The sequence below is a fragment of the Mastomys coucha genome, unplaced genomic scaffold, assembly GCF_008632895.1.
Source record: "Mastomys coucha isolate ucsf_1 unplaced genomic scaffold, UCSF_Mcou_1 pScaffold18, whole genome shotgun sequence".
In the NCBI taxonomy this organism is placed as follows: domain Eukaryota; kingdom Metazoa; phylum Chordata; class Mammalia; order Rodentia; family Muridae; genus Mastomys; species Mastomys coucha.
The window spans coordinates 29,468,465-29,485,015 of NW_022196900.1; the positions used below are offsets into that span (position 1 = coordinate 29,468,465).

Sequence of the window (16,551 nt, forward strand, 5' to 3'; positions counted from 1 at the left end):
ACTCAGCTATTAAAAACAATAAATTTATGAAATTCTTAGGTAAATGGATGGAGCTGGAGAATATCATTGTAATTTCTTAAGTTTTGTCCAGTTGATATCCCTGGGAGGCCTACTCTTTTCTGAAGGGAAATGAAGGCAGAGTGAATCTCCAAAGGGGGTCTTGGGATGAGTAGAGGGAGTAGAAACTGCTATTAGTATATAATATACAAGAGAAGAATCAATTGAAAATAAATTTTAAACCAGTATTTTAGAAATCAGCTCCATGGATTACTAAAATATTTATTTCAAAATTGGATACCATTCCAACATAGATCCCATGTGAAAACCAAATATTAAAACAAATGAAAGCCTTCTCTTTGTGGAAGGAAGAAACAGAAAATCCTGCCTGATCAGACTTTTTGACCTTCTCCTCATACTACAATGGTTTCCATGGCTACTTAAATCAGTCATCAGCAATTTCTATAAGCACAGGTTGAAGATCACTAATCTAAATCAATCTTAACATTTGATAAATGAGGAAAGTGGAATAGGAGAACTAGAGACAGGATCCCCTAGCACTGTATAGTAAACAGGTAATTGGAAATGGGACTCAGCTACCCTTACATATATACTGCATTTATTAGTGTGGCTATGGGCTAATAATCGTAGTTGGTTTCAAGTCTATTTTCCAACTTTTCTTGGCTATAAAACTTTGTGCAACTGACTCATAAAATGATCGTAACCCCAACTTTAAATATGTCCTTGAGCAGATCAAATGAAAGACAAAATTATACTCAAAACAAAGATGTTTTTGTTTGATAAAACACAGATAGAATGTGATATCTGAATGTAAAAGACTTATGCCATGCCCCACCTTCAACACTTCAAAGCTCCAAATCATCCTGACTCAATCAAGCAATTCCAAGATTGGCACATCCTCTGCCATAATCCTTGGCTTCGGCATAATAACAAATACCAATAGCTGTATTTTGCTAGAAATTGTTTTAAGGATCCAATTTTGAAATGAAGCAGTTAACTACTGTTCTCAAGTGATTTAAGAATAGTTCTCCCAAGAGGAAGCATTTTGAATCAATCATTATGTTAGAATTCTGTTATTCTCTTTTAAGAGTAGAAATGTCAACATGTTTTTCATGTTTGTACTCTGTTTCCTTATTTTCTCCACTTGATTTTCATTTTTCTTTGTTACGTTTTAGTAATGCTCAGAGGCACCTTTTCTCAGCAGTTCAATGACTGTTCTCTATTCTTCAGGAACCATAAAAAGTTCACCCATGAACTCATGAATAGACAGAACTGTTACAAGACCTCAAAACATTAAGAGGACAATTTTCATATAATAAACATATTCTGCCAATTGAAAATTCACAAATCACTCATTTCTAGTACACAAGAGAAAACAATGGTTTGGCTACTTTTCATATCTATTACTTGCAAGGCCTAAGGTCTAAATTCAAACCAATGTTCTCCTTCTACCTTGATTTCTTGCTTTCTGGTTTCAATTGTCTCAGAAATGTTAGAATTTGCCTTTTCTTTCTGGACATTAAGAAAAAAGTTGTGCAGTGGTTTCTGTATGTCTTCAACTCAGATGCAGTACTCATTGTATGTTTATGATAACAATCATATAACAAATGTAAACATGATATGGATGTTACATGTGTGTGCATGTAGTATCACACACATGACTATATAACACTAAAAGATACTACAGTTAGTCATATAATTTCAGTTATTTATATATTCTAATTAATAAAAATAGAAACTTAGGATTAATGAGGCATACATCTAGCATTTTGCAAATATGCCAAAGATATTATAATTAAATAGAACATAGAAATTCAGAAACACACAAGAAGAAAGTACTTCTGGTGGTTGAGGACAGAAAAAACAAAAGTTCAAAGTCAGGCACTTATTAGCCTGTGTGTTTTGAATTAAAGTGAACTAAAATCTATGTCCTCATCTCCTACTTTCCTATCTCTTGTCCCTTTTCCTCCTCCAGATCACCAATTAGTATTTCCCCTGAAGTTCACTTACATGTCTACAGATAATTTTCCCCAGTGTAGACCAATTGTTATAAATCTTCTTCCCAAGAAATCTCATCATCATGTCATAGTAGCTCACAAGACAAGATACACTAGCCCAGATAGATTTTGTCACAACTTATTGTCTGTTATTCAGATTGGACACTCTGAGAAATAATTTCTGTCATCTTATGTACTTTGTTTACACCTGTGTCAATTTCCCACTCATTTCTTCTCTTGGCCGTTCTCTGTAACTCAGGATGTTGCACAAACTTAAGTCATCTGTCCCTTACCCAAATTTACTATTTTGCAGGACTATCATGTGCATGTACATAATCCAAGTAATTGTCTCCTGCTTACTATGTATGTATAATGTAGACTTGTTTATTGAAACCACAGAAGGTCCCTCCTTTACAGAAATTGGTATCTTTTGGTTGGCTAATTTCAATAAGTAAGTTACAAGTTAAGATGCGCTTAAGAAAATGTTCTTCACTGAATGTCTCTACTTACCTCCAAATTCATTAATATGTTTGGTTAGAAAACAAATTTATTAATAGTATTTGCAAAAATGAGATTATCATGACCATGAATACAAGTAAACTAGGGCTTAAATATGTTTTATACTTTTGAAAAATCTTTCTTTTGAAACTATATTCAACCTTGTTTAGACTCAATTACCTAAGTAATTGAATAAAGCAGGAAAAACATCCATAAGCTCCACCAGATGAACAGAAAGTTTAAGTCAAACACTGAAACATGTATTCTCTTTCTAGTACACTACATATTCAAAACTCACTGTTTACTTGAACTTGCCATATTAATATTTTATGAAATGTTGAATAAATTAGATTGATAGCCTATATATAACAAGGTCACAGTCCCTTGACCTAGAAGCTTCACAACACAGCCAGGTGCCAGATAATTTTCAGTCTCCCCAAAGCACAACAGAAATAAAAGGCAAAGGGCTCTCTTAGCCTAACTCATACCTGTATATTTTATATCTGGTTGTAAATCCTTGCCGGTGTCTTTCCACAAAGGATAGGTAGCTCCTGGAGTGGTGGAAAGGCCCCCTGTCTGAAATAAGCCAATCAAATTCCTTGGAGACATGTTGGTCTGTCCCAGCTGGCTCCTGGAGGGAGGGCTGCACCGAGATACGGCCCCATACAAACAGGAAGTAGAGGAGCTCAACAAACCTCCAGTTCATGCTTTTCTGCCGGCCTTTTTCCTCTCATTCTTGCTCCATTCTGTGGAGTCCTGTAGGAAACAGAATCAAGGAGAATGGAAAGAGGAAGGGATGGGGGGGGAGGGAGAGAAAGACAGCACAAAGAAAAAAAAAACAAGATTAACATATCTTCGTTGTAAGAGTGCTTCGATTTTTATAAAAGCATTACTGCTTTGTTAAAAGTAAAGGACCTTGCTGTTTGGGGCTTACTATCTTGCCTTGGTTTGCTGTTCACTTGCAATGTGAAGGTATACAAATGGCTATAGAGTATAGGATCCTCACATGTATACTAAGGACATGTCTAAGGAACTATGTTTCAATCATTGGTGGATTAGAGATGTCCAGATATATGTTTTAGAAGTGAATGAAGCAAATCAATGCAGAAACAGAGTTTAATACATCTAGGTAGAATTGTGGGACAGAACTCAGTGTCCCATATTCTGGCTTAACCAGAAATCTTTCTCTCATTACTGATACTTGTTGAACAACTTTCTCTTCTTTTATGCAATAGGTGGAAGCACGCTGAATACTTGTTCTGTTTTTGTCTGATCAGTTAGGTGCACAAAGACTTGGGATATTCTAGCTACTGTTCATTCATGCTGGATTCCTTAAGGATTAAAAACTCTTATAACAACATAGAGTCAAAAATTCTATAAAGCTTAATGAAATGTTTCTGAACCCTCAGGAAGCTTTTGGACAGAATATTCATGGGCTAGTACTTCTAAGCTTCAGGATGTCCTAAGACTGAAGGTCTAGGCTGTGGGAAGTGCATGGGTCGTACCAACCCTTTAGCTGGACAGTGTCACAGCACAGTAGTACTATGTTGAACAAAGTTTTGAGTTCAAGAGAGACCTTATGTGGGCAGAATTTTTCCTGAAAGGAACAGAAGGAAATCATAGGAACCATCCAGCTTTCAAAAAATTTAAAAGTTTAACTTCATCATCTCACTGATAGTCAATATTCTAGCCTAACAAACTGCAGTTTGCTCCCCCTTTTTTTCCTTAACAAGCTTGCTCTATCCCACATTGTAAATGTGATACATATGTAAGTTGCATCATCTATGATTGTTTCAGGCAAGTTACTTTGACAGTTTTCCTCATCTATAAAATACAATCAATGAGGATATATGCACCAGCATTAACACGACAAGTGAATCACACAATCAGGGCACAGTGTTCCCTCCAACCCCCAGCAGAGAAAACACGCTCAATACATGCCATAAATGATAAGGACCACTATCATGATCATGGTTATATTAAAGTTGTCAGTTCTTGAGATCCAGCTCAGTGGTAAAGCACTTAACAAAACCAAATACTTGATGCTGTCAAGTTAAGACTCTTCCAGGAACTATTAAAAAAAACAAAAAACAAAAAAACAAAAAACAAAAACCTTTTTTCTATCCCTGAAAGAAGCCCCAGTTAACCTTGGAAGTCACCTGAGGTCACATCATTTATCTTCATTATCTTTCTTTATTCCTCTAAAAAGCTGTTGCTCTGTTCTGTCTGCCCAACTCTATTTGCTCACTTTCTAAAGCGCTATGTCGGATCCAATTGTCTTGCATTATACTTCTTTGTTTTATGTGTGTCTTGTTCACTGGGCTGTGTGCCTTTAGCTGGCAAGAAGCTTTAGAAAGCAGTTTCTTATCTGGGCTAAGCATGTGATTTTGAAGAGTCCCAGCCCCTCTCTGGACCTCTGATTTTATGTATACCATTTAAAAATATGATGAGGTCCCAAACACTTTTTGATAGAGTGTAAAACCTATACATATGTAAAACCTATACACATGATTAACTCTATCTTATTTGGTTATTCTCCCAAGTGACTATGCAAGGCCAGTAACACTAGGAAAGAAGAAATCAAAGAGTGAGGGATGTATGTTTCTGCACAATTGAGCATTTCCCTCTATTGCTCAATTGCGTCATTTTATCATGAGGTGCCACAAGAATCTGCCTGTCATTGCACGGCCCAGCTGTCAGGGCAAGGGAGGGAGGCATATGCACCAAGTGGGAGCTGGAAAAAGCTTCAGCCTGAAGTTTTGTTCAGAACCTAAAACAAAGCTCTACATGTTGAGTACAGAACTGTATCAGCTACAGCTGCCAGAACTGTCTGCCAGAGCCCACCAGAGTGGCAAGCAGGGGGTGGGAACAATTGTTCTGCGATCCATCCGTGGAATGAACTGCAGCATGCTGGAATCACACTGTGCTACCCATGCTGGCATCTACAGAGCTTCTGTTGTGAGTGGGTGCGAACGGGAACCTGTGAGAAAATGCTTAGCTGTTACAGTGAGAAAACAGGATGCAGAGCATTGCAGCTTGCAAAAGGTTATATATCTAACACTGGCATACTGTGCATGCCTCTGTGTGTGTGTGTGTGTGTGTGTGTGTGTGTGTGTGTGTGTGTGTGTCTCGCGGGGAGGGTGGAGGAGGAGTAAGGTTTCTTCCTGTAATCTTAGAAGTAGCTAAAATTTGGTAGTTATAACCCATTACTTCACAAGTAGCTGGCATTATCCCCCTAGGGACATCTTTGATTGTCACAACTAAAGGCATGCTCTTGATATCGGATGGATAGAGGCCAGAGTTGCTGCTAAACATCTCAGCATGTTCTGGATAGCCCCTTACAAGGACAGGGATGTGAGAGATATCAATGATTCCAAACTGAGGCTCTTATTCAATTTTTTTGCCATGACCCCATCAATACACCATGATTCCTGTCTTTTGGATTGTGGTAATTTGTTCTACCTTCTGCCGCTGTCTTGGTGGGATGGTGCATCTACATACCTCTATTTGAACTTCTTGGTTTTGAGTAGTTATGATAATCTACACTACAGAAAGTTGTGAGAATGGATTGCATCTCTGTTGACATAGAAAGTCAAAATAGGGCTGGGCAAGACAGCTCAGTGGTTAAGGGCTTAACTAGTATGCAGAAAGCCTTGAGTTCAATGCCTTGTACTTAAAAAAGAAAAAAAAAAAGGTGGGGTTGGGCACACAAGCATCTACCAATGAGGCATATTCCTGACCATATGCAAGTATCAGAATCTGAATTCGTGTTTCCAGCAGCTTTATACTAATATAAACAAATCAAAGAAGCAAACCTGATGTGACCCTATGTGCCTATAAGCTCAGTTCAGCTTTGGGAGGCAGAAACAGGAAGATATTGAGAGCCTGCTGGTTATCCAGCCTAGATAATCAGTAAACTTCCAGATTCACTGAGAAAGCCTATCAGAAATACCAACGTGGAGATAGAGAAAGACACCCAGCTCTACATGCATTAGAAAATATGTCCACTCATACCCTTGCACACATATTTATGTGCCGCACATACAACAGAAAAAGAAATAAGTAAGGACATACAAACATACATTCATACATACATACACCATAATTATCCACAATGTGCTAAAAGTAAAAATGAATGATTCAAAGAAGTAGGCCTAAGATAAATGGATACAAATTAGAACAAAGATTAGCACATCAATTTCTTATCGGTTATTATGTGAAATATGGCCACTGTTAGTCTGACTTTCATAACACTAACTCTTATGGAAAGTTCCAGATAACATAAGGTTACAAGACTGAGAGTTATTATCCATGTTATATACTTGGCTTTCAATTTCCTTGTTAGAATCCAGCCTAGGTTAGATATTAATACAAGTAAATTCCAGGAGTTAGGCCTATTACACCACTTAGCTGATAAACATTAATAACTTCCGCAAGATCACAACTTCTAAATGTTAGGCTTAAGATTCTATCCTTTGTATCTTAAAAACATAAAACCAGAACAATTTATATTGTACTCATTACCTCAAACAGTGAAATCTAGTTGCACCTTTAGTAGATTCAGACTCCAACACAGCACACACATAGGTGTTTCTAGTATAACATCATACTGCACAAATACTACCACAATTGGATGAAGTTTAATGGAGGAATTGAGACCAGAGAAAGTGGTTATAACAAAGGATTCCATTCTAGAAGATACGATTTTGTAAAGAGCTGAAGAAGGAAATAAATAAATGAGCCCTAACTGGTTGGTGATAGTGAGAGAAACAAAGGAAACCAAAACCAAGAGTGATAGCGTAGGCCTATACTCCCAGTTCTAAAAGGGCCTGTGGTAGTACGTTTAAAGCTACCCTGGGTGGAAGAGAGTCACTCAAGAGGAGGACTGGAGTTTACTAATACTCTGTCTTAAAATATAAAGTAAAGAGAGGGCTGGAGATACAGTTCGATGGCAGAGCCCTTGCTTAGCATGGGAGCTACTATGGGCTCAATATTTAGTACTAGCCTAAAGCAATGAAATATAGAAACAATCAAAGAAAACTAGAAAGGATTGCAAAGCAAGGTACTCTGTACACAGGATGCTCAGAAAAAAAAGCATCTCTGATAAAGGAGTTGTAGAGAAAATGACAGTGGGAGAAAGAGAATAAAAATGTGAGCTTGTGGTTTGGTCTGGCAGAGGCCAGCTTGCATCTTAGTGTGGATTATTTGCTGCGTAAGTCATTTTGAGAATAGCAATATGGGTTAACTGAGCACTAACTATATGACAGGAACTTTAGTACTTGCTGTTTGATCTTTTGTCACGAGTGTGAAGAAGGAGGGGTTAGGGGCACACAGTTTTGTTTACGGAGCAAAGGGGAAACTGAGGATATGAATGCTTATGTAACTGAACCAACACTGCAAGACTGGCAAATATCACCAACAGAAGGGAAGACTGAGCTATCTGATTCTAGAGCAGGTCACATGTGGCTATCCAGTATTACATATATTAGTCTCACTGAAGAGGTGCTGCATATATGAGATGGACATGTACAGAAATTTAAGGACTTGTAAGAATGGGGCAGTGTAAAATATTATTCCTCACTGGAGAATGATAAGTTAGCTGGTAACAAACTAAAATATTATGCTGCAGGTAGCATAAAGTCTTAAGGGAAAGTATGAAAATGAATTCCACTCATTTCTTTGCACTAACTTATCTTGATTTTCCTAAGAACTTTAAAAGTATGTCTGAGCCTCCACCCTGTCCTGCTTGCACAGTGTGGGATGATAATGAGCCCTTGTGCTCTGTGTCCTTGCATCAGGAGGTGGCACATCCATCTCCACATTTCCATTTATAATGAGGAGTTTCCTTCACTCTACCTCATAGTATAGTCAAGCTACTCTCCACCATCTTCCTTCTTTTAAAATCAACAAACAATAGATACTCTACAAATAGAAAGCCTTATGTTCCGGGACCATGGTTGTTGAGCCAAGGACCTTTAAGTCAGCCCTCAGCATCTTGCACAATGAATTTGAGAATAGCTGATATTCTATAACATTTACAAAAGGAATTCCCATCACTGGGGTTTACAACCTAACAATTCTGGACTAGTTGTAAGCTATGTACTGTCATTGATCCTCATGACCTTCCAGGAGTCACAGACACCCACTGTTGTGTGATTCACTAGTTGATCCAGAGAGCTGGCACTGGCTGAAGCATAAAGGTGATTTGGTTCCCATGGTTGAATTGGGCAGTATCATGAAATGAATCAAGTTTAATACCTACACATACTGTTTTCTGATTCTTGCATCCCAAATTATTTACATCAAAACCATACACAGAAAAATATAACACCCTGCCCCAGAAATTCACCCTCTGGAATCTGTACATAAATTACTTGCCCAATATTCATTCACATTCTTGTTCAGAAGGAAAAAAGGGAGGTCCTAACTGCTGCCTCATAATTCCCTGATGGTCCGGGCTAATAATTACAAATGTAGTCTGTACTGAGCCCCTGCTGGCTCCACACGAACCATTCTGGTGGTCTCATCAAGCCTTTTACTTCCAAACTTAGGTCTTCAGCCAAATTGTCTCACTGATATGCAGACCTGCAAAGCTGAACGCTTGACTCTGTTAATTAACTCCCCTGAGTCTTGGTTCCCTGCATCTTTCAGGGAAAAGATAGGAATTGAATAGGATGCTTTAAATGTAGCTATTTTAGCTTTGGTATCACCTGAATCGTACAACCTTAGAGGTCTGTGACCACTACATCATACTTGCCAGCCAAGCATCCAAAATACACTTAGAGAAATTCTTAACTTCTCACCCACATTACAGCATAAAACATCTTTAAGACTAGGAGTTAGATTTGAGTGGAAGCTGACAGTGCAGAGCCTTCCCACCCACTCCCTAAACTCCTCAGGGGGTGAAAAGGGGATAGAATTCCTCCACCTCCAGCTTCGACAAGAACACTCAAACAGCATGCTAAATGTGCCCTACAGCTTAGGGAAACATGGTAGAGTGCTGCCTAACTCATGCCAGAGAATTCTTAAAAAAAAAAAAAAAAAGAATGCTAAACAGAGGTGTTGAAGGAAGCAGGCTGAAACCTGGCAGAAGAGCAGGGGAATCACTGCCTAAGGCAAGGTAAAAGGAATGTGCAGTCTCCTCCTCCTTCTATGGGTGAGAGATGGGCCACATATGAGAAAAAGTCAGGTGAGGTTGCCTAACATCCCACCTCAGAGGAGGAATAGGTCTTGGCAAAAGTAAACTAGAATGGTTATGCTATTCACCTAGAATCTGAAGAACAAGGTACAGCAATGCAGCTGAGGAGAAATAGATTTTCCCACATCAAAAGAATCAGTAGCCAGAGAATTGAGTAGAAGCAAATAAGCTCAGATACTTCAAAATATTGCTAAGGATAGGTTCATACTGCAGGGCATGGTGACATATCTCTGCAATTGCAGGACTTAAGAATAAGGGAGAGGAATCTCAAGTACTAAGCTAGCCTAGCCCATAGCATGTGAGCCAGGGCTTAGAGTACCAAAACCATGCTATCAAAAAGAACTAGTTTCCCTTCTTCCTTCTTTCTCCATTCTTGACCAAACTCCATGCCCTAAGGAGATTAAGGGGTCAGATATCAAGTTTAGTGAGGAAGAAAAGACACTGTGATACTTCAGGGAAGAGAAGAATCTGGACAGTGAAATTTCTACTTGGAATAGCATGATTTATTTGTGGTACTATTCTATATTACAATGAAATTGAAGCTAGCCAATGAGGGCAGGGAATCTAAGCAGGGTTTCCAAGCTTGTCCTGCTTCTAGTTTTCTGTCTTAGAAACTAATGAGCACCTAAAGGTTTCTGTGCTAGAATGAGTACTCAAAAGCTGTACATGTGTACTGCTAAGGCTGAGAGGAGGCACCTGGATATAAGGTTAGCAAATCCCTCTAGGCACTGCCCAAACAGTTACCTAGTAACAGCTTCCTGCCAGGAACAAGCCAGGAGCCAGGGATATAAGACCAATTCTTACCTGTATCTACAGACTCTCTTTTCATCAATTCCCCCCACTCCCTCCCGGTCTCCCCTCACAAGTTCCCTATCCTGGCCTCTGCTCTTTTCTCTTTCTGTCCTTGTCTGTCCCCCTTCCCCTGTCTGTACCCCCTTCTCTAGGTCCCAAATGAACTCCACTTTATCTGAAGCCTGTCCTATGGCTGATTCCTCAGTGGGACACCTCAGCCTGGGTCCCCTGATGTGCTCCCTCTTGCCACATCAGTCAGTGTTACCTTTTTTTTTTTTTAATAAATCACAATACACCTGGTTCAGACACCTGCACTAAGCAGCTTGTCCTTCCCCACCACCATACCTCACCACCAATTTCTGCCAAAAATCCTTTATAAAGGCCCCAGACTAAAACCTAAGTGATGGCCTACTCCCTAGGACCTGTCTTGTAGTTTAAGAGCTTGGAGGCTTCTCCCTTTCTTTTAAGTTCCCTACTTTAAGATAAATCTTTCTAAAATTCACCATCCCTTACCCTGGAATTTCAGACTTTCTTTGAATGTCTTTAATGACCCATATATGACACTGTATGCTAGTAGATATCGGAGGACCATGGCCAGGAGTCAGCTCTCTCCATCTACTGTGGGGGATCTAAAGATAAGACTCGGGTCAGCAGACATGGAAGGAAGCTTACATCCTTACTTTATGATCCATCTCACTAGTCCAAGAACTATTTTAACTGTAACCTTAAAGTGTACAACCTTGTCTGAAATTTTATCAAATTATCGGGGAATTTTATCTCAAAACAGATATAAAGAGTGGGAGTCAAGCATCACACAAATTAGTTTTTGTTTTCCAACCATACTCCATGTATCCTATTCAACTGAAGTAAAGGTTTCACATAAAACACAACTCGGAGCCCACTTTACTGCAAAAGTCCAATTAAATCCAATTACAATTTGCTAATCAGGATATACAAGGCAAGAAATTCTGTTACATGTATTTATCATCTGTTTTCAAGACTCACCTCAAATATCAGAGACACAAACCACCAAAGAAAGTCAAACAGCTGCCTGTAAGCATGCTGAGCCTGGGTTCCTTTTGCCCTGAAAGGACGCTGAGATGCTTGGTTTTTATCTGTGTTGAGTGATACATAGCAGAGGGTGATATCATCTGGTTGTCACTAAAGCAATGGGCATCTGGCTTAAAAATAATCCTCTTTCTCCAACTCAACAGTAACTGTGGATTGGCGATAACTGGAGCAATTTCAAGCAGTGTAAGAAAGAAAACAGCAGAGGACCACACAGGGCCAGCTCCAGGAACACAGTATGTCAACATAAGACCTTCTAAGCACCTTTGCCATAGGTGGTCAGAACTACTCAAGATATGCAGGCAAACAAGATAGATGTAGATTGATATTCATATAATTAATGCTGCACCTAAGTGGTCGTAGAACACTAACAATCTGACTATTGAGCTAATAAAGACAATATATGTATAAAATTTATATGCTTAGTGATAGACAAGTATATTCTCAACTTTTTGGTTGTGAGCGTAGCTTTTAATGGCTGAGACTCAGGCTACTTTTTTTTTTCAGGGAATGTTATATTTATTATGAATAAGGCTTAGAATCCAATGTGATGAGTACTAATTATTATAATTTGTATGTTTTGTATTGTAATTGCTAAGCACATTATCAACTTCTCCAGAAATCTCACAGATTTCTCAAAAGTTGAGCTACTCTAAACTGTGAGTGGAGAGATGGCTCAGGGGTTAAGAGCACTGACCGCTTTTCCAAAGGTCCTGAGTTCAATTTTCAGCAACCACATAGTAGCTCACAACCATCTGCAATATGATCTGATGCCCTCTTCTGGTGTGTCTGAAGACAACTACAGTGTACTCATATACATAAAATAAATAAATAAATATTTAAAAATATTCTGGACTAAACATTCCATTGCTCTATCAAATATCACATTTTTTTTTTTAATATTCTCCGTCCCAAGGGTACACATAATCTCTTAATCTATGCCTTTGAGAAGCTTGGAAACTTTTAACTTTCAACCACCCACTCTGTAATCCATCAACATATATTTTTCATAGTCATCTGATTCATTTGTTAATAAAAGCCTCCTCCAATCATGTCCTAAACTCAGACAGATCCAATGGCTCTTTCCCTCAGAAACATGACTTAAGTTTATCTATCATTTTAGAATATGTCTATCATGGTCAATAATGAATCTCTAACTTTCTAGCATATGCCCTGGGTGCTAATAGGATGTATCCATCTAAATACGGCTAGGCAATGACACTCTTCATGGAGCAGAGTGAACCACTCACCTGTTCATTCTCTATCCCCTTAGTTTTGCTTTCAATAATCCTGTCTCCATGCCACTCAATAGTCATCTCAGTGGCATGAATGAAACACTAAAATCTACATGGCTCTGTTTTTGCCTATGTTGTTACCCCTCCTTGCTCTGTCCATTCCCACTTCTCAGTTTTATCAGAATCTATGACTGCATTAAAATAATTTAAATGTGCCAATGAAAGCAAATGAAAGACCATTGAGTACCTGGTACTGATAGACACCATATTAAATGCTTTCTAATTACCCATAGTATAAAATCCACAGAACAAACCTGTCAATGAGCTAAATAGCATCACAACTATTCTACAGACCACAAAACCCAGGCTCCCTTACAATGTAGTTTTTGTTTATTTCTTTTATTATAACACATGTTTGAAAAATGTCACATTTTACAAAACTGTTAGAATTTAAATCGATCCTAAGCCAATTATTTATTTTACTGAACAAGAATTTAGTATAATAATCTATGAAATGAGTACATCCTTAGCAGTACTTTCCCCATTTTGCCAATCAAAAATTGTCACAGATGTACAGTTAAGATATCAATGAAGAAAATGGTTGAGAAACCAACCTGAAATTGACAGGTTGAAAGCTCAGAAAATGTTGAATCTAGAGAAGAACACAGAAATTACAAAAAAAAAAAAAAAAAAAAAAAAAAAAAAAAAAAAAAGTATGTGGAATATGTAATTTATGTGAAGTAGATGGAATCCTTGTGATCCCACATATAATATTTGAAATTAACAATGTAAGCATAAATTGAGTGTAGTATCATTTCTTTCATGAATATTTCATTTGACCCACATTTACAAACAGGATGATCTAAATTCCTGCCTTTTGAACTCTCTCCCCAGGTTATTAGAAGTCTCAACAGGAGATCTTTAAAAAGCAGAGTGAAATAAACATTTCAGAAAATTTGTTATGTGCTTATTTGTTGAAATGCAAGAAATATTTGAGCCCACAATATTTGAACAGGGTCTCATGGCCTGGGACACAAGCTAGGAGAGAGACAGGCAATGCTTTAGAAAGAAATACATGGAATAGGTAATTCAGAGAAAGACAGAGTGTGCAAGTATGTGTACAGAGACTTCTGGCCCATCTCTTAGGATGTTTCCTGCCTATGAAAGAAACACATGAAAAAGAATGATTTTAGAAGAATGTTTATATAAAAATCTTCAAACACAGAAGCAAGAACCAACTTCTGTACCTAGTCTATTACTTCATGTTTCAATTGTATTTGAAGCTGAGGCATTCTTTTATCTCCTTCTGTGTATGCAAGATACCTGCAAACAATCATGTAGCAGAAACTAATCAATATTTTTTGAGTGAATGAAATGTACGAGTCAAGAGCTAAGATCATCCCCCAAGTGATCATAGTGAACCACTGAAAGCTTTCAAACAGAAGAGTCCCGTTAATGTTTTATTTTTGAGTATACATGTAAGAGGTACTGGAAAGATTTTAAAATGAGGGTAAGGTAAAGTGCAGAAAGCTAATGAAATATGCTAGGTTATATGTTGCATGAACAAGCTGTCTCATATTTGTTGAAAATGTAAGAAGAAAATAAACAAGATTTGGTGGGTCGGTGGTTGAGGTAAGGAAAAAAAAAGCTGTCTGTAGTGACTCCTAGACCTTGATTGGTGGGTATGGTGAAGGACGGTGACATGCATGACAAGGAACAGTAAAGGTAAATAGTTTTTGAGTCAATAACAAGAATCTGGTGAACATTCAGTTGAGTATGTCCAAATGTGATCACTTCATTCAAATGGAAAGAGAAGCCAGATTTAGAGGCAGAACTGGTATCAATCACCATATGCTAGTAGTGGTTAGAGTTCTTGGCATGGACGAGACCATCCAGGGAAGACCTGTAACTCAAAAGTGATGGAAGCAAACAATAAGCAATGACAAATACAGAGGTGGATGCTCACAGCCAACTATTGGACTGAGCAGAGGGTCCCCAATAGTGGAGCTAGAAAAAGAACTCAAGGAGCTGAAGGGGTTTGCAGCCCCAAAGGAGGAACAACAATATGAACTAACCAGCAGTCCCAGAGCTTCCAGAGACAAAACCTCCAATCAAAGAGTACACATGGTGGGACTCATGACTCCAGCTACATGTGTAGCAGTCATCAATGGGAGGAGAGGCCCTTGGTCCTGTGAAAGGCTCTATGCCCCAGTGTAGGGGAATACCAGGGCAGAAAGTGAGAGTAGGTGGGTGAGCAGGGGTGTGGGTGAGGGGATAGGGAGTTTTCAGAGTGGAAACCAGGAAAGGGGATAACATTTGAAATCTAAATACAGAAGATATCTAGTAAAAATTCTATTTGGAACACTAAAAAAAAAGTGTTATTTTCATTTCTCTCCCTCCTTGGGTGTGTGTTTGCATCCTCTGGAACAGTAGCAAGTATACTGCTCCATCTCTCCAGCTGTCTAGGTTGCTGTAATGTCTCCAAGCATTCACCTCTCCCTCTCATCAAGCATGTTATCCAGTAGTTTTATAGCCATGAAAAGACAGAACCTGCCTTAAGTCATCATTCCAGCTTTATATAGTACTCTGCTTATTGGCCAGCCTGATGCACTCTTGTCCTATACTAAGAAAACTACTATTTAGCTTGAAAGACTAAACCACCTGCCAATTGTTCCTTAGCAACTATGTGGATTTTTTTATTTGGTGGTTGTGGTAGTGGTGGTGGTGGGTTTTTTGTTTTTTTTGTTTTTTTTTTTTTGTTGTTGTTGTTGTTTTACAATTCAACATATTAATAGAAAATTAAAAGACAACCTACTCTACATAATAAGGCCAACTAAGAAAGACAACTAAATAAGCAAATAAGCAAGAAAGAGGAGTAACCTCACTGACACTAGGGTCAAAGCTGGAGTTTGATGCTAGGACTTCTCAGTTGCTGGTGTTCCCTTAAGTTTGTGCAGCCAGCATGAGAGAGCCAAGCAATCTCTGCTTTTAAAAAATGCACATTCCCTCCTGATGTCATCAGAAAATTGTACTGGAACCTTAAAATATTCTAAAATACTATGAGATTCTTTCATCTTAATAATAACAAATTGGAACTCATAGGGACATATTTGGAGGGGTAAAGAAGGCTGATTCTGAAGGAGGGGCAGCTAGGAATTCACTGATGTTCTCTCCAGTCATAAACTGTGAGTATTCAGCTTAGCCTAGTCCATCTGTGCTTAAGAAATGAAGCTTAAGAGTTTTAAGCTAGAAAGGAACACGGTGTTTCATTGGGTAAGGAAAAGGTAAGGGAAAATGCATATTTTTGCATGAAAGGACCCTTAATCTTCAAAACATAATCTGTTTTTCATCCCAAAGCCCCTTCAAGCCTAGGAAGTCTGCTGAGGCCTCAAGTCAAGCAAACAGCTTGTGTTTTGCAGATTAAGGGGCCTTTGACCCAAAGAATCCATTTTTTGTGAAACTCTGAAAGAGAGACCTGGTTTATTTCTAGCCTTTACTCTCCATGATGGAGACAGTCCTAAATGCATTCTGAGGACGTGACTGCTTCCCTGCTGGGCCTGCCACACAGTAGGGAGTTAGATGAATGGTAGGCCTCCTCAAAGAGATCTTTTACCCCAAAATACCATACCCGCTTTCTTCCTAGGCTGTCCCAAATGCTCACTATAGAATAAATACAACTTTGAAATATTGAAAGGTCTTTCTCAAGGAATGAGGCTAATAACAGAGAGCTGCAGGAGTGGGTGTA

The 16,551-nt window shown here is 38.5% G+C and overlaps 1 protein-coding gene across 1 annotated transcript in view; it reads right to left on the reverse strand.

Moving 5' to 3' along the window:
• The window catches only part of Brinp1 (BMP/retinoic acid inducible neural specific 1), a 185,357-nt gene that overhangs the window by 136,234 nt on the left and 32,572 nt on the right, over nucleotides 1–16,551 (reverse strand). Inside the window, exon 2 of the mRNA XM_031377667.1 lies at nucleotides 3,002–3,269. Coding sequence (XP_031233527.1) covers nucleotides 3,002–3,219 — 218 coding nt within the window. The 5' untranslated portion in view covers nucleotides 3,220–3,269. The remainder of the gene's footprint in view (nucleotides 1–3,001; nucleotides 3,270–16,551) is intronic.